The sequence below is a fragment of the Papaver somniferum genome, unplaced genomic scaffold, assembly GCF_003573695.1.
Source record: "Papaver somniferum cultivar HN1 unplaced genomic scaffold, ASM357369v1 unplaced-scaffold_117, whole genome shotgun sequence".
In the NCBI taxonomy this organism is placed as follows: Eukaryota; Viridiplantae; Streptophyta; class Magnoliopsida; order Ranunculales; family Papaveraceae; genus Papaver; species Papaver somniferum.
This window is the reverse complement of record NW_020620714.1, coordinates 1,467,014-1,489,946: the sequence shown is the minus strand read 5'-3', so window position 1 is coordinate 1,489,946 and position 22,933 is coordinate 1,467,014. Positions and strand designations below refer to the sequence as shown.

At 34.8% G+C, this 22,933-nt stretch overlaps 1 protein-coding gene, 1 long non-coding RNA gene and 1 pseudogene across 2 annotated transcripts; all 3 read left to right on the top strand.

Moving 5' to 3' along the window:
- Positions 1–564: 564 nt before the first annotated feature.
- On the top strand, positions 565–664 carry LOC113330270 (annotated as a pseudogene).
- A 9,257-nt stretch (positions 665–9,921) lies between these two features.
- LOC113329888 lies at positions 9,922–10,812 on the top strand. Its single transcript, XR_003349980.1, has 3 exons — positions 9,922–9,989; positions 10,122–10,159; positions 10,765–10,812. It is a non-coding gene; the product is annotated as an uncharacterized LOC113329888 (long non-coding RNA).
- Positions 10,813–20,018: 9,206 nt separating this feature from the next.
- Positions 20,019–21,539, top strand: LOC113329555 (codeine O-demethylase-like). Its single transcript, XM_026576419.1, has 4 exons — positions 20,019–20,282; positions 20,379–20,614; positions 20,790–21,117; positions 21,223–21,539. The coding sequence occupies exons 1-4, from the start codon at positions 20,019–20,021 to the stop codon at positions 21,496–21,498; spliced, it is 1,104 nt and encodes a 367-aa protein (XP_026432204.1). The 3' UTR covers positions 21,499–21,539.
- Positions 21,540–22,933: the final 1,394 nt, after the last annotated feature.

Genomic DNA, 22,933 nt, shown 5'->3' with positions numbered 1-22,933 from the left:
AAACTCATAATCTTCTTATCCGGAGGGTTCTGAAACTGTGCCGGGGCTGAAGTATTCTTAGTATAGCCAAAACCTGGGGGAGCTTGAGAGTTACTAGACTGACCTTGATTCTGTCCCTTAGACCCAGAAAGGTTGGGATGGTTTCTCCAGCCAGGATTATAGGTTTCTGAATATGGGTCAAACTTCTGACGGTTATCAAACCTAGTGTTATTATAGAGAGCATTGGCTTGCTCTTCAACAGTATTGCCTTCCCAAAAAGGCTCTATTCTACCACTAGTATGACCCACTTCTAAATCTTCTAACCTTTTTTCTATAGCAGCAATTTTGGCATCTGATTCGTAGCTTTCTTCTACCCTATTAACGTTTCCTCTGCCTAGAAGAATTGTTTGCTGGGGTACCCTATTACTTTCCCATTGTTGGGTCTTTTCGGCGATTTCATGCAAGTATGTCATCGCATTATCAACTGTTTGGTTTTCAAACCCACCTGTACACATGGACTCTATTGTAGTTTTAGTGGGATAATCTAAACCCTCATAAAGGATCTAAACTAACCTAAACTTTTCTAAACCATGATGAGGACATTGGGCTAATAAATCATTGAACCTTTCCAAATACCTATACAAAGATTCTCCCTCCTGTTGTGTAAACGTGCAGATTTGCGTCCCAATAGACGAGGTTTTGTGCCTAGGGAAAAACTTGTTCAAAAAGGAGGATGTAAGTTGTTCATAGGTTTCATTTGATTCGGAATCCAAACTATACATCTACGACTTGGCTTTATCTTTTAAGGAAAAGGGGAATAACCTGAGTTTTAAAGCATCATCATCAAGGTTTCTAATTTTCAGGGTACTATAAATTTCCTCAAAGTCCCTAACATGAAAATAGGGGTTTTCATTTTCTTTCCCTAAAAAGATTGGGAGCAACTGTAAGGTTCCAGGCTTAAGTTCATAATTTGCTTCAATTTCAGGTAACTTGATACACGAGGGACGAGTAGTCCTAGTAGGATTCAACAAGGCTTTCAAAGTTTCCATTTCTGGCGCTATTGGACTATCAGGGATTTTCTCTTCAAACGGACGTTCAAAAACGGAATCTTCACGAATCGGACTCTCTAAATTGAGGTAATCAAGACGCTTAGAACTATTAGGTTTCTCTTTAACAAATCTACCTAGGGCGTCTCTTTTACGTTCAGGCATGCAACAGAATAAGGAAGGGAATTCTATGCAAACACAAAACAAAGCTGACTCAACCAAATCAAACCTAAATTTCTAGCAAACAAAAAGCATGATGGCTCCACTTAGATTGTCACTTGACCATCTTCTATTCTTTCGAAAAGGAACTCGTTACAATCTGAGCAAACCCCTCTGGAATCAATCCGAGTCAAAGTAAGTTGAATCAAGGCGAGGGAAGCTCAGTGGAGCTTTGATACCCAAGGCCTCACCGGTTACAAGGCGGCGCAGTCACGCATTCAACCCACAGAAACCGTCAAGAACTTCGAAGTATGCTCAAAAGAGTAACCAATATTCTTCGAACGACTTTCCTATTAAGCTCGTTACCCTATAGGTCTCGTTATAGTCAAAATTTTAGGCTTAGGTTCGCGTTTGGTTTCGTGTTCCTAAGGCGGGCAAGAAGAGAACGGTGATGAAATCCGAACCCTTATCTTGTATGGCCAGTCCTTGCCCTTTACTAGGAATAAAAAGCAACCGTATTCAAGTCCTCAGCATATATCCACCTTAAGGAATACAGTAAACCCGCTGACAGGAGATGCGCGGGTGTTTCGAAAAAATTACCTCCCGTACTAGACGGGCGAAGAACCGCTGAAGTCGACTAGGGCCACAACTCCTATGTTATGTACAAACCCGAGGGGCCGAGGTGATATCGTAATCACCGTCCTTCCCTGCACACAGTTTGTATTTAAACCAACCCTTCCTTAGGGTTTAAAAATAATAATGTCCAAAGTCCAATGTCCAAGTGTCCAAAAAGAAAAAAAAAATTACAAAAATAGCAAACCCTAATACAGTTCTCTCTCTCTTTTTCTTAATAAAGAAAAATAAACAAACCCTAAAAAAAATAAAAAAAAAATATCTAAAAAGAAATTGTCTTCTTTTCCGTTCTTTTCACTTTAATCTTTTGCTCCAAGTATTTATGCTTTAAGTTCCAGTCTTTACGAAATCACCAAACACCTTAGCTCAATTCGCTTTATGATCCAAAACCTGTAGACAAAAGACAAATACCCAAAAACGTAAAAAAGAGCAAAAATAATAAAAACCTAAAAAATAAAAAAAAAAAACTAAGTCTAAAAACCCTAAAAGCAAATCCGCGTCGGCGGCGCCAAAAATTGATGTAATTTTAATTGTTGTAGAAAAAGTGGTAATAAGATTCGTTCAACTCGAACTTGTGAAGGGTCTTCGAAAATTAAATAAAGTTGTTTCAAAGATAATAAGAAAATACCGAGACCCTGGATTCCACCGTTAACCAATTAAGTGATAAATTATAATCAATATTCATGCAATTCTTTCTTTTAAAGTGATCTAATATTTTGCCTCTAATAGATTTTTGAAGTAATAGTTGTAATCACAAAGCATGAAACATCAAAAGTTTTAGAACCAAGCATGCTCCATCAAAACGATTCACAACTACTCAATAAAAATCAATTTTCTATAACCACTCTATGCAAATAATCATGTAAAATAATTGCAATAAATAATTAAATAGAAAATTTACCACTTTTAATGGAACAATGGCTTCCTCCGTTGCCTCGGCTAAGGGATTTAGCTCCTCATATTAATCACTTGCTCAAAATATATGTTTATAGCTCAAAAAGTGTTTACAAGAGGTGAAACAATAATACAGAAAAATTGCAATAGAAATAACTGTTGCAAAGGCGCTGTTCAATTGTTACAGTGAAAGAAAAGGTGACAGACAGTTCAGCTGTTACAGAGAAGTGATGTTGCGAATTAGAGACGTTGTTCTTCCTTGCAACGTTTGTTTTTCAGCAGCAGCAGAAACACGTAACTTACTGCAACTCGATCTTCTCAGCTCTGTAGTGCTCTAAACTACTCCAAACTCTTCGTTTTTCTTCTAGGGGACCTAAGCATCTTATTTATACACAAAAGGGTCATTGAATCTTTCCCAAATCGCATCAAAATTCCCTTTTTCCTTTCTTGGCAGTCACGACAATAATCTCTTCCCTAATTCGTTTTGCGCGTTTCTGAGCTCTCCCAATTATATCAAACTCCTCCTTAGATAGAATATGTATCTTTGGAACGAATTTCTTGCCTTTAATCTCTCTGAATGTCCAAAAACAAACTCGACAGGGACCGTGTTTCCTTTTTTACTCTGTTTCCTTTTTCCGGCCATTCCAGCCCAATTCGATCGATCCAAACGCATGTATTAACCCTTTCTAGACATAAGAAGTCCAGCCCAATCGATTTCCAGTGTTGAATCTCCCTGAAACAGCTCCAAAAATCGAGTCCAAATTTTCCAGGCGTGAACTCATTTTTTCCTGCCAATTTTCTAATTTGAAACGTGAAGAAGGAATTCCCCCTATCCAGTTCCGGTGTCCCTTTAGCAGCTTCCTGGAAATAGGTCACCCCTTAGTAATTGTTACCCCTTATCCAAAATCGAGGGTATGTATAGTAATTTTCTCCCACGAGCTCAAAAACCACTTTTTTAGCCAATTTCGTCACAAAAGCTTATTTCTCCAAAAACACCTACAAAGACATAAAATAACCAAATAAGTACAAAATCGAGCACTAACAATATATACAATTGGGACAAATTAGACACATAAATGCGTCTATCAGATAGCATACAATTTTGTTGCATTGGATTGAGAAAACCGTCTCTTCAAATCCATCCACATCTCATGTGTAGTATCGAAAGACATGATGCTACCACCAATCTCAGGTTCACAAGAGTTGCAACCCAACTGCCAACAAGGTCGTCACAACGTTGCCAGTATTGGATATCCGCTGGAATGTCTGGTTTGACAACAGTGCCATCAACGTATCCTAGTTTGATGTGGATGGATTTTTTATTGTTGGTTGAAAAAGAATCCTCTAACCCAAGTGGCATAATTATCACTTGTAAGAGCTGGTTGAAAAAGAATGGTGGTAGGATTGTCTGCAGGATGAACATAGTATGGACTAAAGGGATGAAGATGAGGGTTATTATCAGAAGAACCTTTGTTATTGTTGCTGGTGTCTACGGAGTGATCAGGTATGTCTCCCATTGATGTTGTCGACTTGTGTAATAAATGTCGCTGATGCCTGACAATTAAAGAAGCGTCGCTGTTGCTGGACTGGAGATGACTTGTGGAAGCAACGTCACTGTTGCTTGACGATGGAGGAAATGTCACTGATGCTTGATGATGGAAGAAACGTCACTGTGGCTTGACAATGGCAGAATCGTCGCTGTTGTTTTTTTTTTTTTTTTTTTTTTTTTTTTTTTTTTTATAAACTGACGATGGAAGAAACGTCGTTGTGCAGGGGGATTTAGGCGATTAGGGTATGAATTTGTTTGCTGTTGATTGGATCAAGGTATGAAGAACATGACCTAAGGAAAACCTAGCACTAAGATACCATGAAGAAGTTAAAGTTTGGAGACACTGTTTATGGTTTCACAACTGTAAACCTATGAGTTTTATTCTCAATGATATTTATACAGAATCAGATTACATAAGATTTTCCTAATAAGTTACAAAAGATAAAGATATTCACAGAATAAAAAAAAAAATGACTATATCTACGTAAGACGGAGGAACTAGTAAACTAGGAAACCTATTAAACTGGGAAACCTAAACTAATTGCCAGATAAGTCGTTAACAGTTTGGAAGTGAACAAATTAAGATATACAAAATGAAAATCAAAACCAAACCAAAACCAAAACCAAAACTAAAATCTTTTATTTCGGAACAACTCCAAGGTAAAATTAGAGACTATTTCGTGAAGAATTACTTCGTAAAAGTGTGGGAACAATTTTTACATCGATTTGCCAGACTAGACACAACTTGCATAAAGATAAGATAATTATCTCGAAATATTAAGATATTCGTCATCTTTAATATTACTCTCTGTTTGGTTTACAGTTTTCATATGATCCCTACATTCATATGAACCTTGAAAACTCTAGCCCTAGTAATGTTCAATAACTCATCTTCTCCTAGATCAAACGAAACTTCTAAAAAGCTCTGTTATTTATATTTTTAAATTTATAATTTATTGATTATAATTGGTATCACTACGGGAAAAATATACATCTACAACTGGAGATTTACAACACTTCGCTATACATTGTAGAAAGTCCTATGTTTTACAACTGGTTTCAAAGGAAGAGTTGTCGTATATCATCACTACCAACTCTTAGGAATAAGGGGTTGCGCTAAGAAAACAAACGATAACTCCTTTAGCAAAACTGTTGTGACGACATTTAGGTATAACAACTTTGTTTCATAAGTGTAGTGACTTAGCCTATCACAATTCTCACAAGTGTTGTTGAAGAACACAAAAATATGATAATGAAAAATACGTTAGAGGGGAGATTCGAACATGAACCTAATGCGTGGATGTCTAGCTCATCAACCATCCTTACAGTTCACAAGTTTAGTTTGTTTTTTTTTTAATAGAAACGTATAACAACACTTATAAGTGTTGTTGAAGTTAAAATATAGAATGTGGGAAAAAATGAGGTTTGGGGGATTCGACGGCCAGGTTTCGATCTTGGATCCGGGTACGCATACAATATGCAGAAATATGATTTTTTTAATGTTTCGTAGAATATCTCGAAGGAATCTTACCTGTAAATGGAATATTCTGATGGAATCTTATCTGTAGATTGGTGAATTCATCGTTCCTATAAAGTTTTCGACTTATAATAGTCCACTCGCGACCAAGTATCGAGCTCAGAGCCTGGTTCAGTGTCTAATTTGTGGTGTGTTTAAGGTTTCGGAGAATATTCCGATGAAATCTTACTTGTAGATGGGTGGATTCATCGTTCTTACGCAGTTTCCGACTTATTGTAGTCTACTCGCGGCCAGATTTTGAGCTCGTAGCCAGGTTCAATGTCGAAGTTAACAAATTTGTGGTGTGTTTAAGGTTTCGGAGAATATTCCGATGGAATCTTAGCTGTAGATGAATGAATTCATCGTTCTTAGGAAGTTCAAACCGACATTGAGCTTCAAATTTATCGATTCGATGATGTATCATGCTAAGTTTGAAGTCAGAACTCTCCCAGAGCTTCATGATTCATAGTTTCTATGTCGTTATACCATATTTGAAGTTCGAATCGACTCTGAGATTCATATTTATTGATTTCGATGATGTATCATGCCAAGTTTGAAGTTAGAACCCTCCTGAAGCTTCATGATTCATAGTTTGTTTGTCGTTATACCGAATTTGAAGTTCGAATCGACATTGAGATTCATATTTATCGATTTCGATGATGTATCATGCTAAGTTTGAAGTCAGAACCCTCCCAGAGCTTCTTGGTTCATATTTTCTATGTCGTTATACCATATTTGAAGTTCGAATCGACTCTGAGATTCATATTATCGATTTCGATGATGTATCATGCCAAGTTTGAAGTTAGAACCCTCTTGAAGCTTCATGATTCATAGTTTGTTTGTCGTTATACCGAATTTGAAGTTCGAATCGACATTGAGATTCATATTTATCGATTTCGATGATGTATCATGCTAAGTTTGAAGTCAGAACCCTCCCAGAGTTTCTTGGTTCATATTTTCTATGTCGGTATACCATATTTGAAGTTCGAATCGACTCTGAGATTCATATTTATCGATTTCGATGATGTATCATGCCAAGTTTGAAGTTAGAACCCTCTTGAAGCTTCATGATTCATAGTTTGTTTGTCGTTATACCGAATTTGAAGTTCGAATCGACATTGAGATTCATATTTATCGATTTCGATGATGTATCATGCTAAGTTGGAAGTCAGAACCCTCCCAGAGCTTCTTGGTTCATATTTTCTATGTCGTTATACCATATTTGAAGTTCGAATCGACTTTGAGCTTCATATTTATCGATTTCGATGATATATCATGCTACGTTTGAAGTCAGAACTCTCCCGGAGCTTCATGATTCATAGTTTCTATGTCGTTATACCATATTTTAAGTTTAAATCGACTCTGAGATTTATATTTATTATCGATTTCGATGATGTATCATGCCAAGTTTGAAGTCAGAACCCTCTTGGAGCTTCATGATTCATACTTTATTTGTCGTTATACCTAATTTTGAATCGACATTGAGATTCATATTTATCAATTTCGATGATGTATTATGCTAAGCTTGAAGTCAGAACCCTCCTGGAGCTTCCCGATTCATAGTTTGTATGCCATTATGCCACATTTGAAGTTCGAGTCGACACTGAGCTTTATATTTATCAATTTCGATGATGTATCTTGCTAACCCTAGTTAAAATAAACCGAAAGCAAAAAAATAAAGAACAAAAGCACAAATCGAAATCACAAAAAAAGAACAAAAAAACATACAAAGAGCTTCATATTTATCGATTTCAATGGTGTATCCTGAGAACCCGAGTCTTCCGGTGTGAACTAAAGCTACTTCATGACATGTATGGATAGTCGAAATTACTTCACGACTTATGTGACTAGTCGAAATTCAATCCGGAAGCACATAGAGAAAGCACAAAGAAACACACAGAGAAAACACACTTTCCTTGATCCGTACGACAGTCTCAAATCAAATCTCCACCGTCCAAAGATATCCCTAATCCGTATGACCATATTTAAATCAAATCTTGGCCGTTTAAAGATAGGTATATAGAAGATCAAAAGAAAATTTCTCACAGTTTCTTCATTTTCCTCTCTTATCTTCGTCTCTAACCTTATCTTCCGCCTCCCTTGCAAAAGAAAACCCTAACTCACCACAGAATCTAATTCTCGATCACTCTTTTATGTAAAAAAACTTACGGAAGTTGTAGATCGGTTCTTTCAAATTGCAATGGCTTCTTTGAAACTAGGGTTTTCTCAGTGAATCGTTAATTGAGTTAGAAATGGAGAAATTAAAGATGGGTTTTGTGAACACAGTATGATGAGGAAGAATTAGTGATTGATGTGTGAGTTTTGTAACTTAAATTATGCGGTAAAATGTTTTTGAATCTCCAAGTTCTGTTATTGATTTTTGTGTTTTTTTTAGTTTCTCAGGAACCCTAGTTCCCAATTTTGTTTTGTAACTCTTAGTTCCTTCTAATTTTGTTATGAATGGTCTTCCTTTTTAGCCATTTGTGGTCTAATTGCGGTCTATTTTATATTTCTTCTGTCTTCTAAGCTCTCTATTTTGAATCTAATTTGATTCTTATTTCCTTTACATCAGGACGGAGGAAGGCTTAAAGTCTAACTTTCGGAAGGACTCTCTGAGGATTGCAGCTTAGATGTACAACCTGTAATTAAGTACAGACAAAATGGCATTATCTTTTAACACATGGAAGTAGAGATAACTCAATCACTCATTCAGGTATATACTGACAATAAAAAGTAGCTTCAATTTACAAATCTGTTGTATTTCTGATGTGTTGGTATGATTTTAATGTTGGAGGGGTGTTTTGGGTGTGAGAAGGTATTGACTGTTTGATCTGGGTTGATACAGAACACCACCAAGCTGGTTGGAGATTTCTTCTCCTGAGGTTGCTGTTGGAATCGGTCATGATCTTATATCCACCAGGTGTTTTTGCTGGTAATATCGGTCATGATCCCCACATACTGTACATGCTTGGTGCTGTGCAAGTCTTAGGTCTCCTTGACAAGCTAGATGTGCTCCGCGTTAACTGCTTACAGAGGGTTATCTTTGTTTTTACGAATAAAAGTGCTTTTTTACTCCAAAATTGGTATGTTATGTATTCAGCTTTTGTTTTTGGGTTCTGTTTTTGATCTTAATTTTCGTTTATGATGAACAGTTTGATAACCTCTAAGTATGCTGTCACTTTCCTATGGTTTTGATGAAGGATACTGATGTTATGGTTGTTGTCTTCTGCGGTTATGGGATGTTGGAAAACGTTGAGCTCGAGTTCTTAAACAGGCTGGAACTCATGTAATTGTTACTGAAATTGATCTTATCTGTGCTCTTCAAGCTTGGATGGAAGTTCTTCAAGTCTTGAACTTAGTATGGGATTGTGTATCATTTACATGTCTGCAACAGTAATAAAAGCATAATTGTGAGTACTATTTCTGACGACTCTTCTCTTGCGTATTTATTTGCAATGCTGAGGACCATGAGATTCTGCCTTTAAAGTAGTAACCCACCATGTTTATATTCCCTTTTCAGGTATTTGATCTCTCTTGGCTGGTTATCGTGGCTGTGATGATCATCTTGAAGGTGAAGTCTCAAGTCTTTTAAATTTATTTTAAAAGTATTCTCAACAACTTATTAATTTCATTTATGAGTGTTGATTCTGTATATGCTTTTCTGCTTCCCGGGCTACGCAAATCAGATAGTGTCACTGGGTAGGAGAAAGTTCAGCACAGATTTTCAGACTGCTAAAGGCGTTGATGTTCTTTGGATTTATAGTGACGGTTAGCATCCTCTTTATGTTTGTGAATCTTAAAGTTGGTGACATCTTTGCGAGCAAAGAGCACAACAGCTGATCCAAATGGTACCCCTTTTCTTCTCTTATTGACATGAGAAACAAACCACACAGATAGATAAAGTTATAGTTAATGATTTTCTGATACCAAATTGTGTAAGAAACCTACATGGCCTTTTTATTTGTTGTTGTGAAATTTTAACTGCTGTTTTACTAGAAATTCAATCGTGGTATATGATGCAGCATTGATTGATGAATGGAGAATACACAAGAAGCAAGTTATGGCTTCATGACCTTGCTGGAAGTGAGAGATTAGCCAAGCCAGACGTTTAAGGAGATCCGCTGAAAGAAACTCAAATTTTTAAGAGATCCTTATCTGCACTGGGAGGTGTGATAGCAGCGCTGGCGACCAAAATCCCACATATTCCTTTCAGGTCATCTTTTATGAGGATATCTGATGAAGATACAAATTTAATATTGTTAATTTTGCTTGTTTGATATGATTATAATTTTCTACTTAATGCCAAACTAACATTCTGATTTTTGAATATTCCCAATTTGTGCAGGAATTCAAAGCTCACTCACTTGCTCCAAGATTCTCTAGGTATTTTTCATTCTTCCCTAATTAATTTTGAAGTTATTGAAACTGGACTGAGGATTGAGTTTCTCTATTGCTTATATTGCATATGCCATAATAATTACCACTCCAACTAATCACATCAGCAATAACATCCCATGGAAAATTTTCGGCCATCCTTTGACTTTATAAGATCCCATGGAAATTCTGTCATGAGAACAAAAACAAATCAACAATCGCTGCTACGAAATGAACAACCAATTTTCTTAACCATTAGGACCATAATGTAGCTTACAATTCCAAAGTGGAAGTCCGTGGCAGCCCGCTCTATCAATTTGTAGTTTTTCCATTTTTGTTATTACTTCATCTTGTTTCAGGTTCAAGCTGTTGCATGGAATTCACATCTGCCTAATTATTTTCTTAGTGTGTTTACTTGACTCTTGCTATGTGAGCATTCCCACATAGCAGAAAACTGTAAATACAGTTGCAACAACCTAGTATCACTGATCTGAAAGCCTAACAAATGCAAATATGTGGGAACCTAGGATGTCTTTGATGAAAAACTTAATGCTTGCAGAAACTTCAGTCTGATTTTTCAGTCTCTCATATGTGGTTCAAACTTTGAATTGTAGGGTGACAATTGCTTTTCAATAAAGCAACAACTTGTAACATACAGAAGCAGCTGTATACTGGAGAATGTGGACCAAGTTGAAGAAAATCTCTTGCCATGAGTCTCGAGTCCAACCAACCATCTTCAGCATCAGTTTTCAATAGTTGGTTGTATATGAATGAATAGTTACTCTTTTGTACTTTAATCAGCACCTAGTTGTTCCATCTATGGAATAAATTTGCGCACGTACGATTTATATGATATTTTTAGTCATGTTCAAAGAATCTATCATTTTATTTTCTTTCGTTGCGCAACACACTTTCATACAAGGTGATTTGAAGTTAGCTAGGTAATGCAATTGGAGTGGTAGGTTAACTTGAATGAATGTAAATGTGCTACACTGGCATGTTAATGTGAATGTGAAATACTTTCGGCAATTCATGCAATTCGGTTTCAGCTATAATTTTTTTTTTCAAAATAGTTTTATGCACACAACTTCTAATAAGAGTTGTATTCCATATTTCAACTACACATACCAAAGGTTGTGAAAAATGTCTTTACGACATAACCAGGTGCTGTCCAAGATAGTTCGACAATTCATACAAGTGTTGTGCAAATATTATTCATAATACTGGTAATTGTTGTTGTATATGATTCTACGATATACTACTTATGTTGTCCACGATTGTTCTACAATACAAGCAAGAGTTGTGTTAGGTTATCAAAAAAAAAATCGAAAGAGAATCACAACATTGACAAACTATTGTCGAACCATGAATCACATCACCCTTTACAACACTTGTCATCCATTGTAGAAAAACTTGGACTTTCTACAATACCCCCGTTCCACAATGCATGGAATGGAGTTGTCGTAGGGATACTGCAACTCTTATCTTGTGTCGTCAATGATGTTTTTTCCCGTAATGTATGTTTCTAAGTTTGATCAATTGTGTAGAAAAATACCTCACTAAGAATAAAATAATATGTTTAATCATTAATCTCAAAAGTTTGAAAGATCAAAGGGAAAATTTAAGCTTTGAATTGTATCGAAGCTATTATGTATGTGCGTTTTTTTTTCTTCAGTATGAACAAGATGATTAGTATAGGCTTAAATGCTCTTTTTTTAAGTCTTGTTCACCATTCAAAATCATTTATAAACAACGATGTGATATGATTCATATGAATCTAGAATTCTGCACTCGTCATGGTTAATCCAAAGCCACCCATCAACCACTGTCCACGCTTTTTAACATCTTATTGTCATGCTGACGCTTTGGGGAAAAAAAGAAAAAAAAATCTTATCGTGCTAATCATGATGATGACATAGAAAAGTATCTACTTACATCTAATATCAGAATTTTCAGCGACATCTAACTGAATTAAATTTCTATGATATTCTATTTTTCCATATGTTAAACGCTCGACTATTGGTAATTCCAAAACACATACTTGAACTAATTTGTTTGCCTCTTCGTTAAAGTGATGAACCGTCAAATATATTAGATTCTAGTGCTATTATGTTTTGTCATGAGATTTTGTCAAAATATTTTCTCGGTGGATCCGGACCCAAAATATATACTTAAAAAAAAAGTGGAAGATTAGAAACTCATTGTGTTATAAAGCAGAAAGATGTGGATAAGTGTCGTGCTTGTCGTTATCTTGGTCTGATTATTAAGTGTGTATGGGGTGTGAGGGAGGAATAAGAAGTTGTCATTTATCATTTGTCATTTCTATTAATTGTTTGTAACTAATTAATGGTCTGATTATTTGAAGAGAGGATGTTTTTGGATTTCAATTTTAAGATAACATGTTTTGAAGTTTAATTTCACTGTTCGTCTTCCTCGTAAAGTAAATAAAATTATATCAAAAAATAAATCTTATGTAAATCACACTATGTCATTGGAAACAGTAAAAATCCTATGATTTCTATCCATTATTTTAGTGATTTCAATTTCTTGAATCCAAATGGCAAACATAAAACAAAATCCTAATAAAATGCAACCATCTTAATTTGATTTTGATCACTATCTATACAATCATATTATTACCATTTCTTGTTCCTTTAGAACCTGCATACACTAAAAACCCTAATTATCAATCATTTAATCCATCCCCAACTCAACCAAATCCACTTTCATAATTCCATAGTTTTTTCATGGATTAATCATGAACAAAAACTAAGTTTATCATGCATTCATGCATCCAAGTTTTGGATTGGAACAAACTAAAATTACGAGTTTTAATTTTGATAACGAGTCAAATTGAGCTTCAATAATTAATCGAGGAGAAGAACAAGAGGCATCATAGATGGTTTTGAAATCCTTAAAATTGATACATTCTTAAACAGTTAGAGACGCTTTATTGGGGTGGGGGTGGGAGGCAACTTGTTATTCGTCCCTCACACCCCCATCTTTAGACGGAAATATCCTAGAGTTATCGGTGGGTTTATGGGAAGAGAAAAAAATGTCCGTATATTCAGGAACCTATGGGGTTGCAGTGCCATATATTTAGGGCTTATAAGATGATAAAATAGTGTCGTGAAGTATTAATCTCAATTACCCCTTATCCTACTTTTTTTTCTAATTTCATTAATAGAAATCAAAAATACATGGATATACCAATTTCAAATAGTAACAGGAAACTTTTAATAGTACTTTATTAAAAATTACGACAAGAAAAGGAAATGGAATTCCAAGAAATGACTTAATAAAAGAATGAAATAACCAATTTAGTCAGAAAGAAGATGGTCTTAATTATATTTGTGGACCATTTGATAAATTGTCTTCTTGATAACGTAACGTTTCAATGTTATATGAGTAATATGCAAGCTTATTGACCGGAGAACGGAGAGTAACCTGAATACGGCGACGTACACAACGAATCACATAAACAATATTAAATATCAATTAAAATAAATAAAATCACCGTCGATTAATTTATGCTAATAAAACTAACACAACATTGGTTAAAAAGACCAAAACCAACAATTCCTGGGTGAAAAAAACATGTAAGATTTGATACTGTTTAAATGGACAAAATTTTAAAAATAGACAGGATGTAAACAGTATCATCCTGCCCAAAAAAATTTGGTGTCCATTTCACCCATATTAATTTTTAGTCGTCCATTTGAACCATGTTTTAAGAATATTTGGACATTTGATCCAAATTCCGTAAAATTAATTACCTAAACTAGTTAGTTATAGTGGTTAGATTATATTAATGATTTTAACTGCAACAACTTAAATATACGCTATTGGAGCGATTTATATTTATTGTTTGAAAGTCAAAAATTATAAGAAAAAAACTAAACTAATTACGGAAAGTAAGTATTATACGACCCAACCATAAATTGTACTCTAGGACGGATTTGCATAGGATATACATTTTACAGTTGGGAAAATTTTCCCTTATAACTAGATTTTATACAAAGAATTTAAGAGTAATAAAGATTCATTAAATCCAGATGCATAAAGTAGACGAAGTTGATTTCTTTTTTATCATATGTATTTGATATTATTGTCACTAAATTGACAAAGACGGAGATTGTTAGGGCATTGCTCTGTCAAACTCAAAAATTTTGGTGTGTAAAGCTTGTTGCCATTTTTAATATATCAAAACTATGTATTGCTTTATAGTCTACAAAAATCATCCTCAGACTAGGAATAAAGCATGATACTTGAGTAACAGAATTCACCAAGCTAAGAAGTAAGTCAAGTTAGTTCTTAAAGTTCACAAATTGTTTTCCCAATTCACGAACTTGAATGAGATTTCATTATGGATAAAATATGGATTTAGCTAATTTTGGATTCGGATACAATTACAACTGTAAATAATTTTTCTCTCTAATGTACTTCATTTGTTTCTAATCAAGGAAATCATGATCCTTATCCCGAATGACTTAGCCAGAAATCCAGCAGATTTATTCATAACCATTTTAGATAACTGTGTTTTCGCATTTTGTACCCCATATTCAAGATTCATTTTTTTGTAATTACTGGGCACTAGAGGTGACGAAACGGATAATCCCAGATCTATTCAAGAGAGTAAACTAGATGACTGTTAAGCAGTGAAGGGCCGACGAACAGACGAACTAAGGTGCGGTTATAAACTTCATGTATTATTTCATATGTGACAACAATCCTTTTTTTTTAGATTGAAAGCGAGAATTTTTTATAATATAGAATGTACCATGAAAGCTACCAGAGGTATTTGAAGAAAGAAAAAGAGAAAACTAAGATTATAATAATGGTGTCCCAATTTTGGGCAGAATAAAAAAAGTTCAGGTGAGCATTGAGACCAAGCGCATAATACCAAGTAATAACTAGAGACTTGGATTTAGTACCCAAGTCGGAATGTTTCTTTAAACTGTCATTATCATCAAAAGTATGTGCATTTTTTTCTCTCCAAAATACACAAAAGACAACAGTTGGAATAGGACACCAACATTGCTTACCTGTACTGGAAAAATGATTGGAATCCCAGCAATGAGTAAGGTCATATAAATTTTAAAATGACCATGCCCAGTTAGATGGAGTTAGCATCGACCAAATCCTATTAGCAACTCTACGGTGTAAGAAAATATTGTCTGTTGTTTCATTTTCATCTCCACATAGAATACAACCATTATAAAGTGTAATTCCTTTGGTAGCCAAGATATCTGTTGTGTTTAATTTACCATGCACGACACACCAAGTTAGAAAATTTACCTCTGGATGGATATTGTACTTCCACACAAAAGTGTAAGGAAAATTATCAACTTCCATATCAGCATTTAAATCGGCGTATAAATTCATCTTCTGATAACTCGGCGTATAAATTTATACGGAATATTACATATAACTTGTAGCAAGCACGCGAACCGATTATCTTTTGAATCTTAAAATTGAAACACTAACTGTCATCCAAAGTAATATGTTCAGCTAAGGAATTAAAGTTTCCTTTATCCAGTTAATAAATGTCTAGAAAAGAAACAGAAAGAGCTGCAAGGCAAGCCCACTTATCATGCCAGAGGGAGATTAAGGTGTCATACTGCACCGTCAGATTTGAATTTTTTTTTATAAATTTTCTTGTTTCAACAATGGTCAATGGCCTTCTAAAAAAACATCATAATAAGAAGCGACTTTACCGAGAACCCAATTGGAGAACTTAGTCCCATGTTTTTCTAAAAGAATTTGAAACTACAGATGATTCTTCTCAATACCGAACCTCCATCACCACTCTGAAAGTAAAGTAATATTCATCAACTTAAGATCCAGGATACCTAAACCACCTCTTTCTTTTTAAGACTTAACCAAATCCCAGTTGATCAGATGAGAACTTTTGGCACATTCCTTATGTTCCCAAAGAAAGCTTCCAATCTTTCTCCCCAATTTTGCTATGACTGAAACAGGTGATTTGAAAAGAGAAAATTAGTAATGAGGTAAGGCAGTAAAAATATGTTGATAAGAGATAGGTTTCCAACTTTAGACACAGAGATTTAATTCTATTGATAAAGCTTTGTGTCAACTATTTCAATCACAGGGTTCCATAAGGCCTTGGAGTTTGACTTTTCCTCTAAAAGGAAACCAATATACATAAATGGTGTTGAATCAGTTGAACACCCTAATTTAGCATCCCAAGTAATTAAATCTAAAATCCAACCAATAGGAATTATCCAAGTCTTTGAAGTATTGATTTTGAGACCTGCAATAAACTCAAAACAGTACAGAGAAGAGAAGGGATTATGAAGTTCCCCTTTGTTGTTGTCCAATAAGAAAATAGTTTCATCTGCATAATGAAGATAATCCATTATAATGTTATTCTGAGTACACGAAAAATCACTGAAAAACTTCAAGTTTGCATCTTTATAAAAGTATCCAGAGAATCCTTCCATAGAATTTTTGAAAATTAAAGGAGAAATCGGTCTTCTTTCCTTACTCCTCTAGAACTCTTGAAATAAATAAAACAAGACCCATTGATCAAAATGGAGAAATATGCAGTTGACTAGTAGAATCTAACCCAATTGCACCACTTTGTACTAAAACTTATTCTCTTCTTAGCCATCTCTAGATAGATCTAACTAATTCTATCGAAGGATTTATCAATATCTTAAAGATGATTCCAGGGTTACTAGAAGAAAGTCTAGAGTCTACCAATTCATCGGTAATAAGAGTAACATCAATGATTTTCCTTCTTTACACATAGGCACATTGCACATGGGACATAATATTATTCATAACTATCTTGAGTGTAGTAAATAAGACCTTTGAGATAATTTTATAAACACTAGTTAGCAAACATATTGGTCTATGATATTTCACAGTTTACATACAATCTTTTTTTGGCACTAATGCAATAAATGTAGAGTTAATCAAACAAGTATTGCGAAATTCCTTCACAGTCTCCATGATGTCCACTTGAGAAAGCTTCAACACTTGTAGAATAATAATAAATGGTAGCCATATGGTCCAGGTGCCTTGTTATGACCAAGATCCTTAATTGCATTGTAAACTTCGTCTTCATAGATCATTTAATTCAATAAGAAATCTTCAGTTGAAGTTCTATGATCAAACTCCGCATCTTCTAAAATTTGATTTGTATCACAACATAACTTTTACATCGTTAAAAATAAGAAAAAAAATTGAAATATATATATTATATGTAAAGAATAAAATCTCATACAGAATAAAAAAAAATAGATTTCTCTCCCCTCCCTCCCTCTTCTTAGAACGAAAAAGAGGAAAAAACCCTAGTTTCCTTCTTGCTCAAGTATAGCCCATCTGAGACTAGTAAGTAAGGATTTCTAGTTTTTAAGTTTTAATTAGCTTTGGTAATTATAGGTGTTATTCTCTTTTTAGTTTGTTGTTTTTATTTAGACTAAGGTTATTATTATTTGATTTTTTCTTAATTAGGTTTTTGTATTTCGCTTTTTGCGGTTATTTCCTTCCCTGTTTGTGGGATTCTAACCTTCCCTTTTGTGGGATTCTTTCTATTGTTGAAGTTTTTTTTCGTGATTACTGATTTGAGTTATAGTATTTTGGAGATTTACAAGGTTTTCACCTGATTACTCTCTGCAAGATGACAAGGTATTTGGAAAATTAATCTTATTTTACAAGAGCATCTCTTATCCAACAGGAAAATCATTCAAAATTGTTGGTTTTAATTCCTAACATTATTCCTTCTCTCTCTCCATACAAGAATTTCGTATGATTTTTGTGGTATCTTGATCTTTCTCTTCTCGATTTATTTGCTTATTGTATCTTTCATTGTAATAAGGTATTGACTTTTTTGTTATTTATTATACTTGTTCTAGAAAGCCAAAATCTAAACCAAAGCCTTTTGTCCCGGAGCAATTCCAGGATAGGCTAGAGACTATCTTGTGAAAAATTATGTCATAAAACTGTGGCAAAATTTTTAAGTCGGCTTGTCAGCATAGACACAACTTGCATAAAGACAAGAAAAAGTCATTGGCACACTTCGTTCCTTGTTGTTTTTCGGTACAAGAGATGAAGTATCCATCATTTCAATGAGATTACGCATTCGCGACCGTTAAGGTGATGGATCCACTTACCCCCTGTCCATGCTTGTAGGGCTACGGGGTGAATCCCCCTTAACAATCCTACGAGATGAAGAGTTACGGAAGGGAGTCCACCCCTTCACAATTCTGCAATGGTGGATTACATGTTCACGGTTTATGCCGGCTTGCTAAAGGAATAGTTAAAAGTAATAGGGTCAGTTCACGTATCTCGCATGAGTCTCTACTCTCCACACATTCCTGTCGAGCGCCAACTCTCTCTCTAATCCTCACCGTGTCAGGTTCCATATAATCGGTTCATTCCATGTCAATTTCGGTCGATCTCTACGTTTTGTTCTTCCTCCCGCATGTTGTAATGCGTCCTAAAAGAATCGGGGCATCAAGTGGTCTTTGTTGGAGGTGCCCAACCCAACGAAGCCGATGCTGAGCGGGCATGTGATGGTGCCACCCCAAGCTTAAAGTAAACAAACTCATTTCTGATTTTGTCAAGTTTTCTATGTTCGCAGGCCCACTTCATGTAATTAATTTTTAATATGAATGATTGGATTAGTTTGATATCAAAACAATATGTAAAAGTCGATGATAATGGGCCCTTCCTATAGTGATAATTGCTCCCTTTGAAGTAGCTTGTTTCTGATGGCATGATCACCATACTTTTTTTATCCATCATTCCTGCATTACTCTTTGGACCTGGTAAACTTATTACTAATAAATAGGAAAGTTTGATATTTCAAATTCATCATTAAAAACGCCAAATAAAGCAAGCTCATCATCCACTCAAGCATTCTCATGTGTAAATGCCGACAATACATATAATAAAAACGGATTTAATTAGCTTTTTCAGAAGTACTACTCTGTCAGGAGTAAAATATATCGAACGGGATCGGCTACCAAACCTTTTGACATATATATCTTCATAAACATTTTAAATATTGGGATGAGTTTCCTATCAGAACATGCATATTTTTCAGGAGCCACAGCATCATCGACATCAACTAATGTTTTAATTCCATCACAGAAGAAACCTTTACATTCATGTACTGCACTTTATAATGTTTATCAATAAATCTAGTTTATAAGTATGGGTTCTGTAGATATCTAAAGTTAAGATGGGTTTATCGATCATCTTTTATTCTTTTTGATTCCATTGTTCTAATATGTAAATGTTTATTATTAAAAAAAGTAATTTTGTATAAACAAAGAAACGATATTTAAAAAAAATGTACTGTTAGCTGAGACCATTGGTTGAAGGGAACGATAATCATCTTTTTAATAAACGGAAAATTGGTCTTTTGTCCAAATTTTTTTAAAATATGGTTCTAATTGATGAGTAAAATTAAATATGTATGAAATGGATACCAAAAAAATAGCAAGAATGAAACTAAATTCATCCTATCTTAAATTTAAAAAATAACGAGGATGAAACTGGATGTATGCTGATGTAAATTAAAAATAAAAAAAAATAATATCTGAAAATGTGTAGTATGAAACTGTTTACATCCGGACTATTATTACATTTTTGTCCATTTAAATAGTATCAAATTTTACATGTCTTTTTCAGACAAAAATTGTCGTTATTGGATTAATCGACCAATTTGTGTTTAATAAATCCAAAACACCCGTCATTAATTAGAAAGTCATTATATGCGTACGAGTGGTCTATATATATATTCACCGTGGAGAGAAAAAAAATACAAGAAGAGCACCCTATTCTGAATTCTGATAAGAAAGAAATATTCATCATCCATTTAGAGAAGAAGTTCATGGAGACACCAAAACTCTTGAAGATAGCTAATGGTTTGTCAGTACCAAGTGTTCAGGAACTTGCAAAACTCACGCTTGCAGAGATTCCATCTCGATACATACGCACTGACGAAAACCAGCTGTCTAAGAGTGCATCTAAAATAATAGATCATGGAACAATTCCTGTCATCGATATGCAGAATTTACTATCTTCAGACAACGTAATTGGAAAGTTGGAATTGGATAAGCTTCATTCTGCTTGCAAAGAATGGGGCTTCTTTCAGGTTTATATATATAATATGTCAATATAATTTGATTGTGTGTAGTAGTAGTAGTAATTGACGTACTATTTAGTGCTAATTCCTAGCTTTATGTTTCAGTTGGTAAACCATGGAGTCGATGCTTTGTTGGTGGAGAATCTAAAATCGGAAATCCGAGGGTTTTTTGAACTTCCAATGAGTGAAAAACTGAAATATGGAAAAAAGGATGGAGATGGGCAAGGCTATGGACAACTCAATATTGAATCAGATGACCAAAAACTTGATTGGGCAGACATGTTTTCCTTGTTTACTCTTCCGGTACATTTAAGGAAGCCTAATTTATTTCTACCTTTCAGGTTATCATCATTTCTCTCTTTTTTTGAGTTTTCAAAGTTAGGCCCGGGGATTTTCCATTATGAGTTTCTTATGAACTCGTTTCCAAAATATGTCGTGCCAATCCAAGCATCACGCATTCCCTATAATATTACATGGAACAGATAATTCCCTAATTTGATTACCTCATTTATGCAGGGGGACACTAGAATCCTACTCATCAGAGATGAACAAACTATTCACGATTCTTTTTGAGATGATGGAAAAAGCTCTAAAAGTAGTTGAGACAAAGGGTATTAGAGAGTTGCTTGAAGATGGCACGCAAATGATGAATGTGAATTACTATCCCCCTTGTCCTCGACCAGAGCTTGTAATTGGTGTTACATCACACTCGGATTACAGCGGGTTAACAATCATCCTTCAACTCAATGAAGTTGAAGGATTACAAATAAGGAAAGAAGAGACATGGATTTCAGTCAAACCTCTACCTGATGCATTCATAGTAAATGTAGGAGACGTTTTGGAGGTATTTAAGATAACTAATCTACGGGTCCATGTTGTGAAAATTGGCTTTTGAGTCCTAGATGCAAAAAATTGCATAATTGCTTAATGTTTTCTTTACCTTTTACAGGTAATAACTAATGGAATTTACCGTAGCGTCGATCATCGTGCAGTAGTAAACTCAAAAATGGAGAGGATCTCAATTGCAACATTTCATAGCCCTAAACTAGAGTCGGAAGTAAGACCGACATCCAGTTTCATCACACCAGAGACACCTGCTTTGTTCAAAACAGGTAGGTTTGGGGATCTTATGAAGGATAATTTTTCAAAGAAGCTCGATGGAAAATCATTTCTTGACAGGATGAGGATATCTGGAGCAAGTGATGAATACAATGGTACTACATAATTGTACCCACAAACGTATAAGTTGCTATTATTATGGGTGATTGGGAGATTTATCGAATAATGTATTAGATTGAAGTTTCTCTTTTCTTTATGGTCTGTTTGGATCAGGGGTGATCATAGTAACGTGAGTTATCATAACAGTAACTCTCCTATCATTGTTTTTCTATTGTTGTGTTAGATGACATTGCTCTCTATCTCTAGCTGGTATCTGTTACAACATTTGATCGAGTCCTTTGTTTTTGTTGGTTGTTTGGGTGATTAAAAAAAGATGTTTGTGGATGATTTTGTTAATAGGGAAGTGGGAACCTATTTGGTTCTTCTCACTCTCTATTTTCATTTAAATTTGAAGAGATAATACACTTTTTCTTCTACTTGGTCTATTAAGGACCTTACAAGGAAAATGTGTGGATGTCTAATATCCACTCATTTGAATAACACGTAATTAAATGTAAAGTTAACACTCCTATTACACTAGTTCACTAACATTACATTACTCAACAATTTCCTCCTTAACGTGATGTTCTTCTACTCCTAGTAGTTCACGAAAATATTGAAATCTTCTATTGACCAGTGCCTTGGTGAATATGTCCGCCAATTGGGCTTCCGTCTTGCAATACTTGAGTTCTATCTCACCATGTTTAATTGATTCTCGAATGAAATGGTACTTGCGTTTGATGTACCTTGCTTTACAATGCTCAACCGAATTAGTGGACATAGCAATTGCTGATTTGTTGTCACAAAATATTACGGTGGTTTCTTCTTGCTTCTCTTGAATGTCTTCCATGATTCTTCTTAGCCATACAATATGAGATGTAGCTATTGATGCCCAAGAGAAAAAGCATACCCCGATGTACTCTTCATTTCATCAATACATCCTCCCAAGTCGCTATCACAATATCCAACTAATTTGACATCCAAATTTCTAGAATACATGATTCCAAAATTCATTGTTCCTTGTATGTACCTCAACAAGCTCTTTGCCAAGCCAAGATGTAGATGACTAGGTGAACTCATGAACCTAGAAAGCATACTTGAAGAAAACATGATGTTGGGTCTTGTATGTGTAAGATACAAAAAGTTTCCAATAAGACCTCTATAGTAAGTCTCATCAACCTTTCTTCCTCCATCATCTTTCTTGAGTTTCTCATTTACTACAAGTGGTTTTGATGTGGGCTTACAACTAAGCATACCAAATTTCTTCAACACCTTTTTGGCATACTTGCTTTGAGAAATGAACACTCCATCTTCACTTTGGTGAACTTCAATACCAAGGAAGTACTTGAGCAAAGCCATGTCACTAATCTCATATATCATCATCATTTCTCTCTTGAATTGCTTAATCATATGAGCATCATTACCTGTAAAGATAAGATCATCAACATACAAAGCAACGATGATAATAAACGTACCTTGTGTCTTTACATATAATGTAGGCT

Excerpts from the sequence above, each read along its gene's own strand:
- LOC113329555 (XM_026576419.1), top strand. The coding sequence starts at position 20,019 with ATGGAGACACCAAAACTCTTGAAGATAGCTAATGGTTTGTCAGTACCA. Across the intron at positions 20,283-20,378 it reads AAGAATGGGGCTTCTTTCAG|TTGGTAAACCATGGAGTCGA; the intron begins GTTTATATATAT and ends TTTATGTTTCAG. Across the intron at positions 20,615-20,789 it reads AATTTATTTCTACCTTTCAG|GGGGACACTAGAATCCTACT; the intron begins GTTATCATCATT and ends TCATTTATGCAG.